This window comes from Panicum hallii, chromosome 4 (genome assembly GCF_002211085.1).
Source record: "Panicum hallii strain FIL2 chromosome 4, PHallii_v3.1, whole genome shotgun sequence".
NCBI lineage: Eukaryota > Viridiplantae > Streptophyta > Magnoliopsida > Poales > Poaceae > Panicum > Panicum hallii.
This window is the reverse complement of record NC_038045.1, coordinates 14,630,338-14,652,712: the sequence shown is the minus strand read 5'-3', so window position 1 is coordinate 14,652,712 and position 22,375 is coordinate 14,630,338. Positions and strand designations below refer to the sequence as shown.

The 22,375-nt window shown below is 44.2% G+C and overlaps 1 protein-coding gene across 4 annotated transcripts; it reads left to right on the top strand.

The window, feature by feature from the left end:
* The first annotated feature begins 1,193 nt into the window (after positions 1–1,193).
* LOC112889083 (protein ROS1-like) lies at positions 1,194–16,677 on the top strand. 4 transcript variants are annotated; one of them, XM_025955573.1, is made up of 18 exons: positions 1,194–1,343; positions 4,213–7,131; positions 7,530–7,620; positions 7,713–9,240; positions 9,350–9,429; positions 9,813–9,897; positions 9,976–10,067; positions 10,163–10,231; positions 10,323–10,359; positions 10,449–10,531; positions 11,071–11,517; positions 11,649–11,685; positions 11,769–11,826; positions 11,889–12,028; positions 12,117–12,182; positions 12,287–12,401; positions 12,728–12,766; positions 16,110–16,677. In XM_025955573.1, exons 2-18 carry the CDS (start codon positions 4,335–4,337, stop codon positions 16,235–16,237), a joined length of 5,892 nt encoding a protein of 1,963 aa, XP_025811358.1. In that variant the 5' UTR covers positions 1,194–1,343; positions 4,213–4,334; the 3' UTR covers positions 16,238–16,677. The 4 variants fall into 4 exon arrangements, with proteins under 4 accessions (XP_025811358.1, XP_025811357.1, XP_025811356.1 ...); XM_025955572.1 differs by lacking the exon at positions 1,194–1,343 and adding an exon at positions 1,657–1,837; XM_025955571.1 differs by lacking the exon at positions 1,194–1,343 and adding an exon at positions 1,919–2,208.
* The last annotated feature ends 5,698 nt before the right edge of the window (positions 16,678–22,375 follow it).

Genomic DNA, 22,375 nt, shown 5'->3' with positions numbered 1-22,375 from the left:
CTATGTAACTATCGTTAGCTTGTGCTTTGGGGTGATGCTTACCCATACTTAATTAGCTTTAATATTTTTTAATCATGCTTAGTTTAATATATATGATTATGCTTTTTGTTGCAGATGCACTTGGAGGAAGCTATGGAACATGCTTTCTTCCATAAAACGGTGATGAATCATTTGCTAAAATGTTGCTGAAAGTAGATATAAATTAGAGTTTATACAACAGCATTTGCAAAAAGCTAGAGAGGAGAAGATATAAGAACATATTTGTTATTACTTAGCTGTTTTTCCTATTTGTTTTGTTTGAACATATGTACAAAGAAGAATATTTATTCAGTAGGATGTATATTCACAAAAAATATAAATGCTACATTTGTTTTTATAATATTATAAGTTCGAGCAGTACAATTTATGTTGAAAGATTTATGGTAGTTTTGATATTTTAGAAATACATAGTCAAAATAATATCAGAGATATTTCTACAAATAAAATCGAATTAATATCGGAGTGGGTAAAGTGGACTCTTTTATACTTTTAAATATTAGCAGCTCGAGCTGAAATAGAGACAGGAAGGTAGTTGCGGTTGAAAGGACATCCGTGAGTCGCCTTATGGCAGTTAAACCGCCAGTGGCGGGCCCCATGGTGGCTCGATCCTCGAATCGATGTTGCAGTGCAATCGCCGCATTGCATCCTCTCCTCCCTGTCTTTTTTCCTAACTAAAGGCGGGAGATTCGGAATCCATCTTTCAGCCGAGTCCTAGCCGCAGCGTCACGCCAAGCAAGCACAGTGTGTGCTGTAAAACCCGCCGCGGGTCCTTCCACCGGGAGGAAATCCCCAAGGAATTAACGGGAGAGGTAGAGAGAGAAACCCCACCACGAGCAGAGCAGGAGACCCGGTCGCCACCCCGTCGCTCGCTCCTCTCCGCTCCAACAGGTTCGTCTTCTCCTCCTCTTTGGTGCCTTTCCCTCTTCTTCAATGTCTCGTGTTCATCGATGGAAGGAGCTAATCCCCCCTCTCCCTCTCCCGTTTTGGTTTTTGCAGTGCTGATTTATCAGTTCCCTCTTGCGCACAGGCAAGTTTGCCTTTCATTCCTCATATCCCTTTCCCTTTTCCTCTATTTCTTGTTCCTGTAACCCTAATATCTGATGCAAATATCTTCAATCTCTCTCTTTTTCGTCATGTGACTTGCAGGGAGGGGGGAGGGGGTGGGGGCTAGAGAGAGAAACAAAGGTGGTAGACCGTAGACCCGTCCCCCGTCTCGCAGTCGACATCTCCCTGTTTCTTCGCGAGCGGGAGAACGCCGCCGCCGGTTGCCGATCTCCCGAGCCGAAGAACTCGCCTCCGCTCAGGTGAATCCACCTCCGCCCCATTCTCCCTGGCCTCCGCTCCTGTGGCCTCCGGTTCTTCAGTTCTTCCAGAAGATTATTATGCCTGGGATGCATCCCGAGCGGAGCTGACCCTCCCTCATCTCCTTGCCAGCCGCAAGGCGGAGCGCGGAAGCGGAAGGCCTTAACGGACGGAGCCGGCGAATCGGGCAGGCGAATAAAGCGGCCGCGCGAGGCGACAGGTGGTGGCGCCGCCTCCCGCCAGCGCCAGCCCGCCGAACCGCACGCGGTTTCCGCTTCCGCCTGGTGGGCCCCTTCTCATCGCAAGGGAAAGGAAGGAAAAAAAACGTGCCGGCTAGTAGCCCCCCGCGCCTGGCCGCGGTTGCGGCCAGCCCCTCGCGGTGAACCCCCGTCGCCCGCACGCGCCCGGCAGTGAGGGCTCCCACTGGTGCGGGGGGCACACGGCAGGCTGCAGACTGTACGGGAGGGGCCCCACTCGGCAGTGAGGGCTTCTACTGGTACATCTCGTACCGCAACTAGTAACCCCACTCTCTCTCTCCTTCCTCTCTTCTCTCTCTAGACTAGACTGTGGTGTCTCTCACACAAAGTCGCAGCGACCCAACCTCCTCGCCCCTCCTCTCTCTCTCTCTCTCTCTCTCTCTGTCCGTCTCGCTTTCCTACGCTCCTCCGCGCGCCTCCGGCGGGCGGTGCGGGCGGGGAGAGGAGGGAGCGGGGGGCGGCGGGGCCGCGGCGGTTTTCCGCGGCCGAGGAGCTCGTAGGGGGAGAGGCCCTGTTCCTTCCGTGGCTGTTCGCCGCATCGGGTTCTCCGAAGATCGGGGGAGGACCGCGCGACGCGGGGGGGACGCGCCCGATCTGCTCCGCCGGCGAGGTGAGCTTGTGGAGGATATGGGTCTGGCCCGCGCTCGTGTTCTTCTCTCTGGCGTGCTGAAATGTGGGTCCTGGGCTCCTGGCGCGGGGAACCGTGCGGGTAATTTCGCCTGTGGAGGTGGGAGGGGGCCGGTCCCGTTTTCCCTATTTCTTTTCTGGGTCCTTGGATGGGTTTTGGTTCGTTCGGGTGGGGTTTAGGAGGTTGAATCGCGTTTCTGTTGGGTTTTTGTCCGCCTGGGGTATAATTTGGGCTCGGATCGCCAAGCTCGGGAGTAGGATTGGTTCAGAGGCGCGGGAACAGGGGCGCGGGGAGGTTTCGGTTTTAGAGACGAGCCGCGGCTTCAGCTCCGGTTCCTTATCAAATGCAGCTCTGTCATGCTGTTGTCTAGGCTTTATTTCGACGTATTACTCTTTTAATCGCGCGAAAGGATGCTGGCGATGTTTATGTTGTTTGGATTGGAGTATTGAGGTGTTCTTAGTCATTGGTCAAGCAGAGCTGTGGCGCATGGTGTGGATGTCCTGAAATTTTTGCTCTAGCTAGATGGCATTTCTTAGTTTTTGTAAAGTGACCAAATGCTCGAGTTCTGTGCTATTTCTAATGTGTCATTGTCCTATGATATGCTTGCTGCGTGAGATGTTGTCTGTGGTCTTCCATCTCATCAAGCTTGCAATATTTTGGAGTTGGGAGCTGTAAAAATAGAAAAAAAATAAAGCTTCTTTCCAAAGCTGAATCCTCCATGCACGCTGCTGACATGGTGTGGGCAGTGGGCTTGGCTGGTTACAGCAGCTTTTGATAAAATCTTTAATCCTGCACCAATGTTCGCAACAATTGTGTGTGTGTTTTAGGAATTATAAAATATATTTAGGAAAACAACTTATTGTAAATATGTGGTTGCCTATTTTACTATTCCCTCATTAACTGTTCGAATTAATGCAGATTGCACTGGCCCTTTGGTTAAGAACAAGATCTTCACATCTTTTACCATATTTGATTGTATGTTTAGTACAGTATTGCTGTATCTTTTAAATACCAATATGCACATTTGGTTTGATGTGATAGCGTTGTTCAAGGTTTCTTTCTTTTGTTCAATTTGCGTGCAACATATTTTGTGTATGTAATAAAGTAGGCTATTTATCTGACAAAATATTTTCTGTAGAAATCACAGAGTTAGTCTGCTATTATTGAAAAGAATGACAGATTGTGCTCTGACAGCTCATAAATGTCCTGCATACTTATGAAATCAATTAAAGCTAGCCTATGTTGCTGAATGTGATAAATGGCTTCCATTCAAAACTCAAGTTACATTCACACCAAAAATTTCTGATGAACAACAACAAAGATGTCCTTTGCTTCATTTTCCCTTCAACTCTCGTGGGCAAGGAATCTTTGAGGCTTTGACTACCTGCCTTTGGCTGAGGCACACTGCATCTGGTTTGAAGCTTAGGCAATGCCTCTCTTTTGCTTGGCTATTTAGGTTCTTGACTTTTGATTTTGAGAAAAATATTCAATCCCATTTTCTAATTTGGATTTTGAGTTAAGTAGTTAAGTATCACGGTTAATTTTCTGTTTGATATGTAGAATTAGATTTTGGTGGAGAAAATCTTCTTTACTTTGATATTTACCTCTGGGTTCGATAGTTCACAATTTTTATGCACAAGTATTTTACTTGATAACCTACATGACATAAAAGCTATACTCATCTACAAAGTTGCCCTCCACATTTTATACATATCTCAAAAAGGTCTCAAGAAACCGGTGGCAGTACCTACTGACAATTACTCAAGAACTGAGATGTTGTCAAACTGATCATGTCAACACTGGTCAGTTAGAGATTCTCAGCAAGCTAATCAAACCCAAGGACATTGATATTATTTGAAGTCTCTTGCATTGATGTTTCATGTTTGTAACGAGTGCAACCGGCTCATTGTACTGTTTTCATAATATTGTGGTTAGACTGTGATCTTTTGAGTATCTGTAACAGTATTGCGTCTTCATGACTTTCAGGTGAAGTTGACTGCGAGCCTTGATAGGGCTGTGGTTAATCTAACCCTGCACCACCGGAGACGGAATGATACGACTTACCTCATGCGGATAACAATTTGACTGGTGACATAAGTTTCGGAAATATGCAGGAGGGGCCGGAGCAAAGGGTGCATGTACCTCATGGTATCAATCTGTGTTTCTCAACTTCTCTGCCCTTTCAGATGGATTCTTCCATTGAGCTGGGCACCGGAGAAGTTACTCCCCCTGTAACATTTGAGAAGTTATCTGCTAACCCACAACCTGTTAGTGATGATGCTGGAGCAGTTGAAGTTACTGAAATGAATGGAAAATCAGTTCAAAAACCTAAGAGGAAAAAACATAGGCCAAAGGTCATTAAAGAAGGACAGTCAGCAAAGTTGCAGAAGCCTAAAACTCCAAAGCCTCCCAAGGGAAAAGGGAATCAGCCTACTGGGAAGAGAAAGTATGTCCGGAGGAAGGGACTAAGTACACCAACCGAACAACCTCCATCAGGAAGCGCTGATACACATACTAGAGCTGAAACAGGAGTAGTTCAAAGATGCTTGAACTTTGATGCAGGAGACCAACATAAGCATTTGGATCTTGTACCACAAGCCCAAGCGACGGACATACATACTGGTCCTGGGGACAATCAACCATCAATATCTGGAGTTGAAAGAGGTAATGTCCAGGTAGCATGCCATTGGAGTGGTACCAGCAGCACTATTTGTTCAGTTGATCCAATGGCTGATTTGCAAGAATTACGGGTAGACAGCATGCCTAAAAGGGTTAATTTTGATCTGAACAATTCTATAGTAAATCAGATGCCAACCAATTATTCTAATCTAATGGATAGCTCTGGACAATTTTTTCGGTTTGGTGTAAGAGATAAAGTCCAAACAAATCAGTTACTGGATTCTCATTCTAGTCTTCCAGTTAGATGTGTCCCTCATCTCACCAGATCATTAGATCATATGCAGCACCCATCAGCCAATTTTGATCAGTACATATGCACAACTCAAGCTTGTACAGACAAATCACCTAGAAATTATCAGATGCTTCATGGTTATAGAATGCCGGAAAGTATGACTGCCACTTCTCAGCATACCGAAAGGGTCTCAATGAGGGGCAATTTCAATCCCGAAGCTTGTGTAGGAGAAGGTGTCGTAATCAAACAAATGGCCCAATGTTACAGAATCCCAGAAAGTCCACTTGTACCTCCCAAGCATAGTGAAAGAGACGTGACAAATGGAGATCTGAATGAATTTTCTGTGAAGAATGATTACTTGAAGTTTGCTACCAATGATAACTACCAAACTGGGCCAGCTTTTGGTTTTCATGATGCTCCAGACTATTCAGATGTTCTCGCAATGGGTAAAAAAAGAGAACACAATGCTATCAGTGGTCATCAGATTTCTTTTGGAATTGATTTCGACAACTCAAATAGAGCAAGGCAGTTCTGTAGTAATGACCCCCATTCCACTAGCTCTCAAACATCTTATTATCCTGAAACACGCAAAAAAATGAGACAAGAAAATCACAGGAATCGCCTCAATAGAGCCACAGAAAATTTTTCTTCCTCATCGACATTTTCAGATAGTCGGAATACAAATAAAATTTCATCTGTAAATCCTGGAATTTGTACCTTGGCTGACATACAAAAGTTGATGGTCCTTGAGAAATCACGAGCTTCCCAAAAAATTATTGACTTTGGGGCGTCAGGACACAACATGGTCCAGCAACAAGTTGAACCTGCTGTGCAAAATATCGTTGGTGAAGAGTTTATTGCTTTACCTGATAAACAGTTCAGAAGCTTCAGTGCGCAGAACATACCATTGCCTGGAAGTACAGTGAGCCCTCTGGGAGAAAGCAATATTCTGAGGAATGGAATGCATCAAATTCAGCCTTGGGAAATCACATCTATGCAGGATCACTGTAGCAACAATTTTGCTTTACCAGATAAATGCTCTGGATACTTAACAGCAGGGTACACACAATTGTCTAGCAGTGTAGTGAACCCATCCATAGAAAGCTATATTCAGAGTAATGCTATTCATCAGCATCAATCCTTTGAAAACGTCATGGCTAAGGAGCCAATCTTGTTGTCTGAAATACACAACACTTCCAGTCAAGAGGCTCATAAGTACTGCATTGCTGCTGCTACTGATGGGCACATCAGAACTACTAGTGATGAAGTTGTGAGGGCCCTTTCTCAACCTACAAGCCAGTCAACTAGAAGTGGGAACTGCCATCTGGACCCACCTAGATCGACTGCAGAAGAAAACTCCACTGAGAAGCCAAGAAAAAGGGGCCGCCCAAGGAAAGAAGCAAAGCCCAATGGGGAACCAAAGGAAAAAGGCACTAAAGGAAAACAAAATGTTGGTCGTGCAAAAACTACATCGCCAAAAGGTGCATGCACTGACTCCTTAAAAACTAATGGGATTGCATATGCTTCTGAACCTTCCACTGGAATTACTCCTAGGATGGCAACTATGGAGTCGAAAAGCTCTGACCATGATAAGCATAGTGGCATAACCACCAAGGCTACTTATGGAGGAATCATTCCTCAAGCTACAGCACCGACGGTTGATCCTTTAGATGGAATAATTCAAAAGATTAAGCTCTTAAGCATAAACAGAGCAGACGAGATTGTGGCAGACATACCCCAAAATGCTCTTGTCCCATATGAAGGTGAATTTGGTGCACTGGTTGCATTTGAGGGGAAGGCAAAGAAAAGCCGTTCTCGGGCCAAAGTGAACATTGATCCGGTCACCACTATGATGTGGAACTTATTGATGGGACCAGGTATGGGTGATGGTGCTGAAGGGTTAGACAAGGATAAAGAGAAATGGCTTGATGAAGAAAGAAGAGTGTTCAAAGGACGGGTTGATTCATTCATTGCTCGTATGCATCTAGTTCAGGGTATGGAAACCATTTGAATCTTATATTTCTAGCATTTTTTTCTATATTTAATACTACTCACTAAAGTTTTTGTTTTCATGGGTGTGTTCAGTCAGCCCTTTTTTAGTCATTGATCTATACTCTGCAAATATTCAGTTTGCTCCTATGAAAATCATACTATCAGGTTTGCCACTAAATTGTCTGGTTATACAAAATTGATAATCACAATTGCATTGGTAGACCCTGAAAAGCAGAAATCATCTGTGGTTTGTGATCAATGGGATCATATGGGAGTTCATTTGAACAGTGGTTTACAATGTAACATGGGACACTGTAATAATTCATAAGATGTGAATCACAATGTGTTTTGGTTTCCACAACAAAACTTAATTTTTTTCTATAATCTAATTTATTTACAGGGGACAGGCGTTTCTCTCGATGGAAAGGATCAGTCGTGGACTCAGTTGTGGGTGTATTTCTTACCCAGAATGTTTCGGATCATCTTTCTAGGTGAAATATAAACTTCTAGCCTAGTTGAAGTAAGAATACAGTGTGCAAGTTAGCGTATCCATATACCAATTTACGTCTTTTTCTATTTTCAGTTCTGCTTTCATGGCAGTTGCTGCCAAATTTCCTGCAAAGACAGAAGTCCCTGAAAAACCTGTGGCTGAGATGTCTCACACACCTGAACAGAAGGATAGTTGTTCTGGACTTTTTGGTGATTCTATCAAGTTGCAGGGGAAGTTATTCATTGAAGAGATAAGTGACATTAAATCATTAGTTACTACAGAAGATAATGAAGAAAGTAATAGTAACGACTTGATTGGAAGCTCTTCTGGATATGGAGTAAACCATGCTGCTGTAGGATGCCAGGTCTCTTATATGAAGTCCCATGAAAATGGGCCATCAGGTTCTGTTCTTCGAGCAGCCGGCTTTTCAAGTGTGGTAGAAGCTGAAGCTGGGTCATTGGAGGATGTTATTTCTTCACAAAATTCTGCTGTTTCTTCCCAAAACTCCCCAGATTACCTATTTCACAGAACTGACCCAATAGGTTCTAGTTCATTGCAAAATTTCACAGAAGAGGGCTATATCATGAGAAATATGTCCAATGGGATTGGCAGCTCAACTGAGTATACAGCGCTTCCGCCAATGCAAGAGCCAAAAGGCATGCCTGGATCATCAGAGTATGATGGACTTAATCTCCTTCCAGTCTCAGGTGTGAACAAGGGTGTGTTGCTTGATCTAAACAGATCATATCAGCCATTACATACTTCTATGTCCTTTGTTCAGAATGGTGAGTCTGATTTCACAGGTGTGTCATGCTTCAGCCATATAGATAAATCATTCTGCACAGGCCCTGATAGAGTGAATCCTTCCAGTGTGACACAATCTGAGGCTAGCCTTTATCATCTTCCACCTGTTTCTGCCATGGGCAACAATAATAAAACCAAAGTAACTGATTCCTCAAGCCATTCTTTGTACAGTGTAAATGCACCACTAAGTCAAGAGAGGAGAACTTGCCCTTCTGCCCCTTCACAACAAGGCGATTCATCACCAATAATTAAACAAAATTTCCAACCGTTACATAGTTCAGAGAAAGTGCCATTTCCCAAGGAGCACTCTTCCTGTGGAAACGATTCTGTGAGGAACAAAACTGAAGCTCCTTTCATGGAATCGCATGTCTATACAAATCTTCAAGAGGTGTACACTACCCCAACACAGCAAGTTCAATCAGGATGCAGCCAACATGATAATGGTGTTAGAGTTCAGACAACAGCATATGAGAAGCATCAGTCTTCAATCTTGCATGAAAACCAGAACTCTCATTCAGAGGTCTTGCAAGGAGTTGCTTCAGACTCGACACAGAAGTTCAGTGATACTCAAAAGGGGCCATCAGAAATTTCTCAAGATGGATCAAAGGCTAAGAAGGTACGGGGCCGACCTAAAAAGAAAATCTATGACTGGGACAGTTTACGAAAAGAAGTGCTTTCCAATGGTGGGAATAAACAACGAAGTCATAATGCAAGGGATACTGTTGATTGGGAGGCCGTTAGACAAGCAGAAGTGCGAGAAATATCCGAAACTATCAGAGAAAGAGGAATGAATAACATGCTTGCAGAACGGATAAAGGTGAGTCTGATAGAAGGAAGCTCTCCAAAAACTTCTAGTCATTCAAGCATCTACCCATATTTTAATTTGCCCTTGAACCATTTTAATGTTTTGACTATCTTCTGTGCAGGAATTCCTGGACCGATTGGTGACAGATCATGGAAGCATTGATCTTGAATGGCTAAGAGACGTTCAACCGGACAAAGCAAAGTAAGTTTAGTGGAATACACTGAGAAAATTATAAGAATTACTGAGTTGCTAATCTTATAAGGCACCTTGTATGCATATAGTTTTGTGATACTAATGCATTTTTCACTTTGAACAAACCTGAAGAGTTTAATTGTCTAACAAGTTTACTGACTAAAGAGTTTAGAATCATAAAAAAGAATTTATTCAGTAAACTTCCCAAAATTTGTTGTCAATGCAATCTTTTTGTGGTCATGTCCCAATATGAACTATAAAATGGAGAGTGAAAAACTGAAAAGTTCATGCACATCATCTTTGTAATAATCACAGTAGTTAAATATTTCATTTGAACAAGGTGTTATTGCCTTTTTTTTGTCTATCATACACATTTCTTTTAATTCTTCCAGGGACTACCTTCTAAGCATTAGAGGGCTTGGACTCAAAAGTGTTGAGTGCGTTCGTCTACTGACTCTACATCATATGGCTTTTCCAGTATGTTTTTTTGTCCCTCAACCTCCTAAAGATTTTTCAAGTATATTTCTTATTGTGAAGCTCTGTATGCTGATTCAGGTGGACACAAATGTTGGTCGGATATGCGTGAGGCTTGGATGGGTTCCACTTCAACCCCTGCCAGAGTCTCTTCAGTTGCACCTATTGGAAATGTATGTATCTTTTATTCTCTGTTGTTGATCTTTATCTGTTGATCTTTATCGATATATGATCAGCCATGACATAAGTCTGATCTTATATGCTGAAGGTATCCCATGCTGGAGCACATACAGAAATACCTTTGGCCTCGACTATGCAAGCTAGATCAACGGACATTGTAAGATTAATTCAATTGTAAGATTAATTCAATCAATACCTTTGATAATATATTTAGCTGGCCAGATTCATTGACACCTTCCATTACGCAGGTATGAGCTTCACTACCAAATGATTACTTTTGGAAAGGTGATGAACATGAAAAGACAAATCTAGTGATCCAACATGGACCATTTTACTGTGAACTGACTTACTTTTTCACTTTCCTCCACATTTAGGTTTTCTGCACAAAAAGTAAGCCGAATTGTAATTCATGTCCAATGAGAGCTGAATGTAAGCACTTTGCTAGTGCATTTGCAAGGTAATTTCTGGAGATGTAAACTCCTTGCTTTTCAGCTAATGGACATGCTGAGTGATGTTATTTTAGACTTCATATGTTCATTATTTATTGAAGTGAATTGATATACTTAGTTATCAAATCTCATGACACAGTGTACATACCAAATAATCTTTTAGCTATCAAGAAAGTTATTATATTGTTGTAGACGACTCTCAATGCACTCTGATGTAACCTCTAATCAAAGAGAGTGAACTTCCTTTTATAGAAAAGTTATTTGCTCTATTTTTGCAGTGTCCTATATTCATAACATATCTAGAATGTCTTGTAGCTAGCTATCAAACAGTAATGTGACATTGCCAGTGAGCCTTACTTTGCTCCAGTTTGAGCTCAACAAAAACTTCAGAGATATGTTGGCTTGTTGCATTTTCTGTGCTTTGAAATGTCCATTTCCACTAATTGGAGCAGTCAAAACATTGTTTTTTTTGTCTTGCCAGTTTCGTGATTTTGCATGCAATCTAATACTTTGTAGAGACAATTGGTAACACTCTGTATAAATATAGTGCTAGGCTTGCTCTTCCGGCACCTGAAGAAAAGCGTTTGGCTACATCTGAAGATCCAAATGTTGTAGAGTTTTTGCACCAAGCGTACATAAACTCAAGGAATGTAGGCCAACTTGAGTGGAATGCAAATTATCCTAAGCATGCTGTTTTTGGTAACCATCAGCCGATCATTGAGGAACCACCAAGCCCAGAACCTGAACCTGAAAATGCAGAAACAAAGGAGGGTGCAATAGAGGGTTTCTTTTGTGAAGATCCTGATGAAATTCCTACCATTAATCTTAATATTGAGGAGTTTACACAAAACTTGAAGAATTATATGCAAGCAAACAATATCGAGATTGAAGATGCTGACATGTCAAAGGCATTGGTTGCCATTACCCCTGAAGTTGCTTCCATTCCAACTCCAAAGCTCAAGAATGTTAGTCGCCTGAGGACCGAACACCAAGTGTATGACATTGGCCTTGACAAAATTTAATGCCATTAAGAATAACTTAGTTCCTTCGATCATTGCACTATCTGTATCACTGATGAGGTTCACACCTGCTTTTTTTGACTTGTTTACTTTCATCTACTTGCAGTTATGAACTGCCGGATTCACATCCACTTCTGGAAGGAGTAAGATCTCAGCAGATATCAACTAAACACTGCTTCTGTATTGAATATTTATTGCGAATTTAGTTTTGTTTGTATCTTTGCAGTTTGAACAGAGGGAACCAGATGATCCCTGCCCGTATCTTCTTTCTATATGGACCCCAGGTAAGACATTTGCTTGAAACCTTAGTTCGTCTACATTCTTCTAATGTTTAAACATTGAACAGGTGAAACAGCACAATCAACCGATGCACCCAAGACATTTTGCAACTCTGGAGAGACTGGTAGATTATGTGGAAGTTCAACATGCTTTAGTTGCAACAGTATACGAGAAATGCAGGCTCAGAAAGTCAGAGGAACGCTTCTGGCAAGTTTCCTTGAGTTCTAATTTTTGGGTGTTGGATATTATTATATCGATAAACCAAAAGTGTTCATTTTTTGATCAAATTTAGCAGATACCATGCCGAACAGCAATGAGAGGAAGCTTCCCACTTAATGGGACATATTTTCAAGTTAATGAGGTGAATATTAGTTTCCACATGTAATAATTTTTTTTTGCTATTGCAGTAGAAGAACCAACTCTTGGCCCATCAGATTTATCAGTGGTATGAATGTCATTATGCAGGTATTTGCTGATCATTACTCAAGCCAAAATCCAATTGATGTTCCACGAAGTTGGATATGGGACCTCCCAAGACGAACTGTTTACTTTGGAACCTCAGTTCCTACAATATTTAGAGGTATTGCTCCTGATGATAACCAAGAGTTTGGATCTTACATAAACGTTTTATATTTTCCCCAAAGTTTGTTCCTTACTTCTGGTTAAGGGATTCTGTAACATTGAACCATACAACCTAAAAATGGAGAAAAAAATACAGCAATAATCAAGTTTTATGTTCGTGATTAAACCATCAACTGACCACAATCTGACAGAATACAGAAGCAAGAAAATATTTGCAGTTGGATGGGACTGTTTTGTGGTTTATGCAGCAATCTTTGTTGGGCAAATTTTTGTTGTTTTGTGTTCACCAAGCACTAACTATATATTACATCCTTTTTCCAATAGGTTTAACAACTGAAGAGATACAACAATGCTTTTGGAGAGGTACAACTTCATCTCCTTGCTTTGATTATGTATGCACACAATGACGAAATCTACTGTCGACTCCTATACATTAACGTGAAGTGTACGTGGATTGGGGGCTTCTTGGCTGTGTGCTACGTCGTCTTTTTGGTACCAGCATCATTTTCTAATGAACATGATAGTACTGTTGAATGATAGGCATCATAGTACCACTAAGGTCATTAAGTCAACTAGTCAAGTCACCACTGGTCCAACTATTTGTCTTGGTAGACTAGTACGACTAGTCTCGACAAGTTGTTCTTTGGCAGGAGGCATATTATTATGATGGATCTCATTGCGCATAAGATCACACTCTTGCATCCAGTTGACCACCCACGTGGCCCCATGGCCCCAACTTCGAATAACAATCACCATTGCTTTTTCAGTGTATAGATAGAAACAGAAGCTGCTGCCAGCAGGCTCTCCTTCCCGCCCTTTCCCTCACCCTCTCTCTATTCCTCTCCCCTTCCTTCCATGTTCGCACATGTGTCTGCATAAACTTAAGATATCACTAACGGAAGCTTTCATTGTTTCATTTTTGATTCATGTTGTTTTCCTTAGTTTTATCAAGCATCAACCATGGCAATTATGACATTGATTGTGAACTATTTCCTCCTTGATGCATTTCTTGCTAACAATTGCTTTATTCTTGGCGTGTATAAACCTGCTGAAGGTAGTTAGTTTCATAGTTGACTTAATAGATCATAATAGAAGATTTGATTTTTTTTCATTTGTAGACTCATGTTTTTTCCCTTGATTTTATCAAGCGTCAACCATGACACTTCTGACATCGATTGTGAACTTTATTTTCATATTTGACTTATGTACTAATTTTCTCAATTCATTTGTTTGATTTGCTGCATAATTTTGGGAAAACTAAAAGGAGTTTGGTCAAAAGAAGTAATAATAATTGGACAGAACAATCATCTCCTTCACCTGTGCCCATTGCTGCCTTAGTTTCTCAGGACATTGATGTCCACAAGTCGCTCAAATTGTATGGCATCTCAGTAGCTAGCGGGAGAGAGGAAAAGGGTAGAGTAAGAAGAGGAGTGAATGTAAGAAGAGGAGTGAATGGCTGACCGCTAAGTGAAAATGTAGATTAATTTAGCATCAGGAGGGGGGTAGGCTGGCAGCTGCTGCTGTGAGTGGTGGTGGTCAACACTATTGTGCGACCCAAGCTCACATGTCATAGGAAAGGGTAAATTTAGATAAGGTATGGGGGAGAGATTGCCCCATTGTTGCAACCAGCTCATGGCAAATGGATATTACGGACAAATAAGGACAAAGTTTTGTAAAGGGATTACACTAATGGAAACGAGCATTATTGAATGGAAGATCAAGGTATAGGCAACAATCTGCGGGATATGGGACACTTTCGAATTTGAGAACACAACTGCCTTTATTTTATTTTTTGGCTCTCAAGGGAATAACTGAATCAATTAATGTTTAACTGATCAGCCAAACTCTTCTTCCCTCATAAAGTATGTCAGTTTACATTAATTTTGGTTCACTCCCAAATAAATCTGGGGTGTTTATTATTTTTTGTATTTTCTTAGTGCTGGTTTCTCTTTCTTGATATAAAAGTACCAATATATAATATGACAGAAATATGCGAAAAAGAATGTTGGGACAACACACTACCGAAGATACACGATAACACACTAGTTTCACTCAGAAATACTAATTGCTGCAGCATCCTACTTGGAACGGATCCACTTGATCAGCTCCTCCGTAAGTACCTAAAGTTGCCTCCAGTCAGCTTGTAAGCATCCGGCTATGGCAACTCCTACTCTACAGCCCTGGCAGTCCTTTACAGCAACCTGCTAGCAGTCACACACTCCTCCTGTGAAGAGAACAACCAGACCACTCTCCTTTGGTGCTGCTTGAACTCTTGAGGGAGCTAGGCCCTCACCTCTCTATTAATAGCACTAGATATACACTACCACACAGCCACAGTGGTTTACATGCCAAGGCAAAGATTTGACTTGACTCAACTTGGTCCCTAAGGCAAAGACTTGGATCCTAAGGCAGAGACTAGACTTGACTAGACTTGGACCCTAAGCATGTGTTCGGTTTGGGGACCGAGTGGGATGGGTTGGGTCCATTCCTATTTTTTAGGTTGGGTTCAACCCATCTAGTGTTTGGTTGAGGGTTAGGTCCAACCTAATTTTTTGTTTGGTTGTAGGGATTTATAGGAACGGGATGAATGCCAATTTGACACTGTTAGCAACAATAAACCGTGGGCCCTACCTGTCATTCTCATTTTATTTTTTTTGGGCCTTATCTCCTTCCTCATGACTCCACTCGCATCGCTCCCTAGTCCCTACTCTGCCCGATCCCAAAGCTCCTCTGCCTGAGTCGCGCCGCCGGCCGCGGTTCACCCCGGCTGCTGCTTGCCCCCTGCTCCGCCGCCGGCTGCGTCTCGCCCCGACTTCGCTCCCCCGCGGCGCCGCCTGCCGCGGCTGACCCCAGCTGCTGCTCGCCCCCTGCTCCGCCGCCGGCCACGGCTCATCCCGGTTGCCCCTCGCCCCACAGCGGCTCACCCTTGCCGCACCGTCGGCCACCGCCGGTCTCTGCCCCGCTGCGCCGCCGGTCCTTACCCCACGCTCGGCGGCGCCCCGGCTGCCACTCACCTTGCCACGGGTCACCCTTGCCGCGCCGGTGGCCGCCGCTGGTCCCGGCCCCGCGCGGCTTGCCCTTGCCCTGCTGCCGGCCACCGCCGGTCCCTGCTCCGCTGCGCCGCCGGTCCTACCGCACTGCCGGATTGCCCTTGCCGCGCTGCACTTGCCCTGCTCCGGTTCCATCGAGCCGTCGGTCCCTGCTCCAGGGTGCTGCAGACTGCGTGTGGGATGGAGAGAGACGGACCGTGACGGGTGGGAAGTGGGTTCGCTTCGTCCCCTCATTTTGGAGGGATCAAATGAACCCGGATCTACTGGGATGGACCCAACCCATTTCGTCTCCAAACCAAACACCTAGAAAAATGGGTTCAACCCAATCCAACCCACTTGAACTTCTGAGCCAAATACATGCTAAGTAACTTACATGTACTACTGCACTACTAGTAAAGATTATCGCTAACAGAGAATATGGTACCTTTTGGGTTCTTTTTTATCCTGCTTAGTTTAAGGAACAGGGGAATACATTTTTGTAAATTGCATTCATTATTCATCTATTATGTATATAGTGTATTCTTGCCATATCTTTTCTGCAAAACTAACAGGTCTTAAGGCAATTGGGCAAGGTTAATGTTTAGCAACTACAAAATTTGTTTTATCATCTAGAACTTGCTTATGCTTAATTGCCTTCTGCCTTAAAATGCGTGCAGGATTTGTGTGTGTGAGGGGCTTTGACAGGACAGTTAGGGCACCAAGGCCGCTTTATGCAAGGTTGCATTTTCCTGCCAGCAAGGTTGTTAGAGGCAAAAAGCCTGGAGCAGCAAGAGAGGAAGAATAATAATACATTGAAGAAATATAGAGGAGCTAACCAGAAGATGGATAGCCCATATTGAGGTGCTGACCCAATAAGTCGCCGAATCATTTCTAACCGAATGTTTGCATCTGTAATGATTGCCAGTACCCTGCGCTGTGATGCTGATGTTATGTGGTGACATGACCCGTTAAATTAGGTTCCATCTTTGGTAACAGTCTAGCTGTTCTTCTTGTCAAGCCACATATTCTTTACTCCCGAAATTCAATATAGCAAATGAAAAAACCATAGTGCATAGCCAGCCGTTCTAATTGTACCTGTGTAAGTGGTATCAGTTGTTGTACAACAGGGGGATGAACCTTGCAGTACAATGGTCATACATGTTCTTTGATCATAGTATAAACAATGTAAGCTTCATCAGCGGTTATTTGATTGTTTCAAATCAAAGGAAAAGCCTTTTCAATTCATACTGTAAAGGAACTATTTTATTTTTTCCCTCTTTTCTTTTGAGCTGGAAAACTATTATTTCAATCTTTGGTGAACTGACGGTGTGTATAAGAGTAGAGAATGAGGAAACACCTCTCACCCTAATGTGGGGGGTTGGGGTGATCATTTGTATATATAGCCAATGGGCTTGGTATACATGGAAGCTAACCAAGTATACAAGGCAAGCAATTGCAGCTATATCTGAAAGCAAGTATGGCTCAGGATAATTTATTGATTAGGGTGCAAAGCACATGTACAAGATATATAGGTAAGGATGTCCTAGGGTTATGGAAACAATAATCAATGGAGATCATTGCCTAATATAGATACTTTACCTAGAAGCAATCCTGGGAGTGGGGTTGACGCACGGCACACAGGCCCGTGCGGCCAGCAGCCCTACGGCCCAAAAGGGTCGGCCTAACTAGCCTAGCAATATTATCTAACATGCCCCCACAGTCTTGATCGTCAACAGCATGGACGTTCAGACTGGACTTGAACACCGTGAACGTTGAAGACGGGAGTGCCTTGGTGAAGATGTCGGCATACTGTGACGATATATAGGAATCACTATCGGATTCAGGGGCTTTGCTGAGTGTCTGGAACACTCGGCAAAGCCCCGATTACACTCGGCAAAGGCTTTGCCGAGTGTAACACTCGGCAAAGGGTACTCGGCAAAGATTTCGTCGGCAAAGACGTCTTTGCCGAGTGTCTTTTGTCGGGCACTCGGCAAAGGCTTTGCCGAGTGCCAAAAAGCACTCGGCAAAGAGAAGCACTCGGCAAAATGTAAATCGGAAAAAAATCCAAAAGATGAAACAGGAAAAAAAAATTATTAGGGCATGCACAGCCAGCTAGTGACCCATCTAATGGGTTGCACATTTTTTCAGCAATTTTTCATAAGTTGTCAATGATAGGATTCAAACTCATGACCTCCTGCACACAAACAACTCCCTCTACCACTGCACCATTGAACCACGTGTGTCAACATTACGTTTTTATTCTCCACATATTATTATTAACCGAGTGTAAATTATTTGTTTGAGATAGTAACTAAATTCAATGAAAAAGTTGTTAACTACAAAGTGGCATAACTTTTTGAGATCTACAACTTTTGTTTTGGTAGTTTCTTCATCCGAGATCGTTTACAAAATTTGAATTTCAAATTTGAAAACTTCAAACGTATTTTAATATGACACAATGATTTCAAATCAAAAGTTGTCAACTATAAACTTTCATAACTTTTTGAGATCTACAACTTTAATTTTGATGGTTTTTCCATTCAAGATCATTTGCAAAATTCGAATTTTAAATTTTCTATATTCAGATGTAGTTTTTGTTGATAAGATGACTTCAAATTAAAATGTTGCCAACTGTAAAATCTTATAACTTCTCAAGATCTACAAAGTTTATTTTGGTTATTTTGTTATTTCTTCATCTGACATGATAATTCTAATATTGTTCACAAATCTTATATATCTCTCTTATAGTTTCATAAACTATGAGAGAGATATATATGTTTTGTGAACAAATTTACATTTATTTTGTCAAATGAAGAAATGTCCAAAACAAGAATTGTGCATCTTGATGAGTTATACAACTTTGTAGTTGAAAATATTTTTATTTGAATTAATTTACTACTTCAAAATATGATTTGAAAATTATCTTTGCCGAGTGTCTGAAAAAGGCACTCGGCAAAGAGCTAGTGCCTGAAAACAGACACTCGGCAAAGAGCTTCTTTGCCGAGTGTCTGAAAAAGGCACTCGGCAAAGAAGCTCTTTACCGAGAGTCTGAAAAAGGCACTCGGCAAAGACGCTCTTTTCCGAGTGCCCGAAAAAAAAACACTCGGCAAAGATCTTTTTTCCGGTAGTGAATATGCATGATGCGGACATCACCAACAACAACGCACTCCCGGACGAAGTGAAGATCATCTCAATGTGCTTGGTGCGCCGATGTTGAACAGGGTTGGAGGACATGTAGATGGTGTTGATGTTGTCGCAGTAGACCAATGAAGCACATTGAGGCAGAGCATGAAGCTCGAGAAGAAGCTGTCGCAGCCAGGTGACCTCCGCTACATCATTGGCCACAGCGCGGTATTCAGCTTCGGCACTGGATCTAGAAACTATATCGTGATGCTTCGACGACTAGGAAACCAAGTTGTCCCCAAGAAACACCGCATAACCCGAGGTGGATTTGCGAGTATCCGGACAACCTGCCCAATTAGCATCGGAGTACACAGTCAGCTCACTCTGTGAGGACGGACGGAGAAGCAGCCCCAAGTGTAAAGTCCTAATATAGCGAAGAATACGCTTCAGAGCAGTGAGGCTCACGTGGGTCATGCATATGCAAGCAAACCTTCTGAACTGAGTAAGCAATATCGGGCCTGGTGAAATTGAGGTACCGAAAAGCGCCCGCGGGACTCAGGAAATATGAAGCATGCGAGACTCAGGAAATATGAAGCATCCTGAACAGGTGGACCATCTGCTGCCAATTTTGGGTTGGTGTCCAAAGGAGTCGAGCACGGCTTGCACTCAGATCCAGAAAATCAGCCTTGTCAGCACGATCCAGAATGTCCAGCATGTACTGCTGCTGGGAGCGAAACAGTCTAGAACCACAGCGCTGTACGTGCATACCCAAGAAGTGATGAAGCTCGCTAAGATCCACATGCAGTAGTTGTGGTAGAAAGAGGATCGTCGGAGGAGTTTAGCTGGCATCCCTTGTTGCTACTAGCTGCTGCTGCTGTGCGCCGGAGAAGTTCTGATGCAGAAGCTGTGAGGACAATATCATCAACATAGAGCAGCAAACATAGAGCAGCAAATAGATGATGTCAGCGCCGCGACGGTAGACGAACATGGAAGTGTCTGACTTGGCCTCGACGAATCCTAGACTGAGCAGATATGCAGCAAAGCCATTGTACCAAGCACAGGAGCCTGTTTCAACCCATAGAGAGATCTGTTGTGCTGACACACAAAATCAGGATGCGTACGATCCTCAACACCTGCAGCCTGGGCGTAGTAGGCAGTCTCAGACAAGGTCCCATGAAGAAAAGCATTCTTCACATCAAGCTGGTGAATAGACCATCAACGAGAGAGAGAGGAAGGGACAATACTATACGAATTGTAGCTAGCTTCACAACTGGGCTGAATGTCTCGGCCAAATCCACACCAGGCTGCTGAGTGAAATTGCGGAGAACCCACCGAGTCTTGTAGCGCTCAAGAGAACCATAAGACATGAACTTGTGTTTGAAGATCCACCTCCTGGAGAAGATATTGGCCCGAGGTAGGCGTGGAACCAAGTCCCATGTGTGGTTCTTCAGCAAGGCGGTGTGCTCTTCCTTCATAGCAGCCCGCCGATTTGGATCGGCCAGGGCGCTACGGAAGGTCTTCGGAACGGGCGACAAGCGCGCAGCGTGGTACAGTGCTAGAAGGTGAAAATCACGCTTGGCCCATGTGGTCATGGAGTGCTGGTTCACGATAGGTTTACGACAGGAGGAACCGGCATACACCTTTCGGAAGGGCCAGAGGATCAGCTGCTGGAGCAGGCGGCGCGTGCGGAGTGTAGAAGTAGTGGAACTGATGGGCGGGTGTCGGGGACCTGGGTGCGGTCGAAGGAGGGCCGGACTGAGCCGCCTGGAGGCCGGCAGAGACCGGCTAGGATCCTGCCGAGGCTGGCTGGGGCCGGCCGATGCCAGCAGCGGGCTGACAGGTGCCGACGGTGTGCTAGCAAGAGCCGATGGTGGACTAGTCGAGGCCAGCTGCTGCGCGGCCGTGACGGGGCCCAGGCTGGTCGGGCAGGCTTGTTGGGTTGCCGGGCGTGGCAACGGGCTGGTCACACTCAGTAGAGGACCGGCCGTGCCTTGCGTAGGCAGTGGAGAACGGACGACGACATTGGGGGCCGCACGTGTCCGTGTGAAGGCAGGGGAGTCGCCGCTAGGGTGTAAACAATGTGTCGGTCCTATTGGGGCCGACACATGGTTAGTAAAATCATCCAGGAAATCAAAATCTGCCGGGTCATATGACGGGTGCTGCTCAGCGAAATGAAACACCATCTTATCGAAAGTAACCTGACATGAAATGATGACGCGGTTGGAAATGAGGTCAAGGTAGCGGTATTCTTTATGGTGAGCAAAGTAGCCAAGAAAAACATAAAGAGTGGAACATGGAGCGATTTTATGGCTATGCCTGAAAGGTTGGGGTAACACTTGCACCCAAAGATGCGAAGATGGTCGTATGACGGCAAGGTGCCATGAAGGGCAAAGAACGGCATGCTGAACTGGAGTGTCTTGGTGGGCAAGATGTTGAGAAGATTGGTGGCTGTGGCGAGAGCTTCAACCCAATAAGAGGACTGGCCTGAAACAGGAGCGAGCGAACGACATTTTTAGTGGTGCGAAATAATGCATTCAGCTTTACCATTCCAAGAAGAAGTGTAGGGGCAGGACATGCACAGATGAACTCTATCAGTAAGGAAGAACCTGCGGGCGTTAGAGTTATCAAACTCGCGTCCGTTGTCGCACTGGACTCCCTTAATGGTGGTGCCGAACTGAGTGGTCACATAGGCAAAGAAATTAGCAAGAGTGGAATATGTGTTAGATTTAAGGCGTAACAGAAACATCCACAAATGACGCGAGCAATCTTCGAGAATGACCGAATAATATTTATGACCTGAAACACTGATAATGGGAGAGGTCCATAGGTCACCATGTATAAGATCAAAATTACTAGACGCACACAAAGTGGAAGTATGAAAGGGTAGGCATATGTTATGGCTTAACTGACACGCATGATAGAGGGAGGTGCTAATGTCTTTATTACATGACTGAATTACAGAAGCAAGCTTGGCGAGGGCTTCATGACCGGATAACCAAGGCGACGGTACCAAAGAGACGAGGTGCTGCTGGTGACAAGAGAGGTGTAGGCGGGTAGCTGCAAAGGGTAGAACAGCCCAGAGCTATTACACCTGACGATCACTCTCCGAGACTGAAGATCCTTCACAGAACAACTAGTGGGGTCAAAATCAACAAAGCAATTGTTGTCCGAGGTAAACTGGCAAAAAGAATAAGATTCGTAATAAGGTTTGGTGAAAATAAGAACAGTAAGAGAAAAGGGGCTAGGGAGCCATGCTGTGCTAGTGGCGGTAACAGGAAGTAAAGAACCATTACCAACAACAATTGATGAAGGTGAAGGATACGGGAGAGATGCAAAGGACAAGGTACCAGTATCGGAGGTCATCTGAGAAGAAGCACCTGAATCAAAATACCATTCGTTGTTCTGTGGAGGGTTCAACGTAATGGTACTGAAAGTAGGCGCTAGGGATTGCTGGTCCCATGAAGGGAGGCCAACAATCGGGTTGTAGAAGCTGTGTGCAGCTCACAGAGCTGTGTGAGGCTGAGCAGCTTGTTGGGCCTGGTGCTGCACCTGCTGAGCCTGCAGCCCCTGGGCGTGCGCGTGGTGGGCCAGCAGGGCCTGCTGCGGCTACAGACCTGGGCGCGGTGCATAACCCTGTGGACCGGGCGACATCTGGATGGACATCCACGGGTTCAGGAGGGATAGCCAGGCCCCAGAGGGGGGCTGGCACAGTGGTGCCGGGGAAGGTGGGTGAGCATGACCTCCTGTCCCGCTGCCGCCTATAGAGGATAGGGCACCGTTACCGTCCCCAGAGCCCTTGCCATGCTTCCCGCTACGGGAC

Excerpts from the sequence above, each read along its gene's own strand:
- LOC112889083 (XM_025955573.1), top strand. The coding sequence starts at position 4,335 with ATGCAGGAGGGGCCGGAGCAAAGGGTGCATGTACCTCATGGTATCAAT. Across the intron at positions 10,232-10,322 it reads AAGCTAGATCAACGGACATT|GTATGAGCTTCACTACCAAA; the intron begins GTAAGATTAATT and ends TCCATTACGCAG. Across the intron at positions 11,686-11,768 it reads CACATCCACTTCTGGAAGGA|TTTGAACAGAGGGAACCAGA; the intron begins GTAAGATCTCAG and ends GTATCTTTGCAG.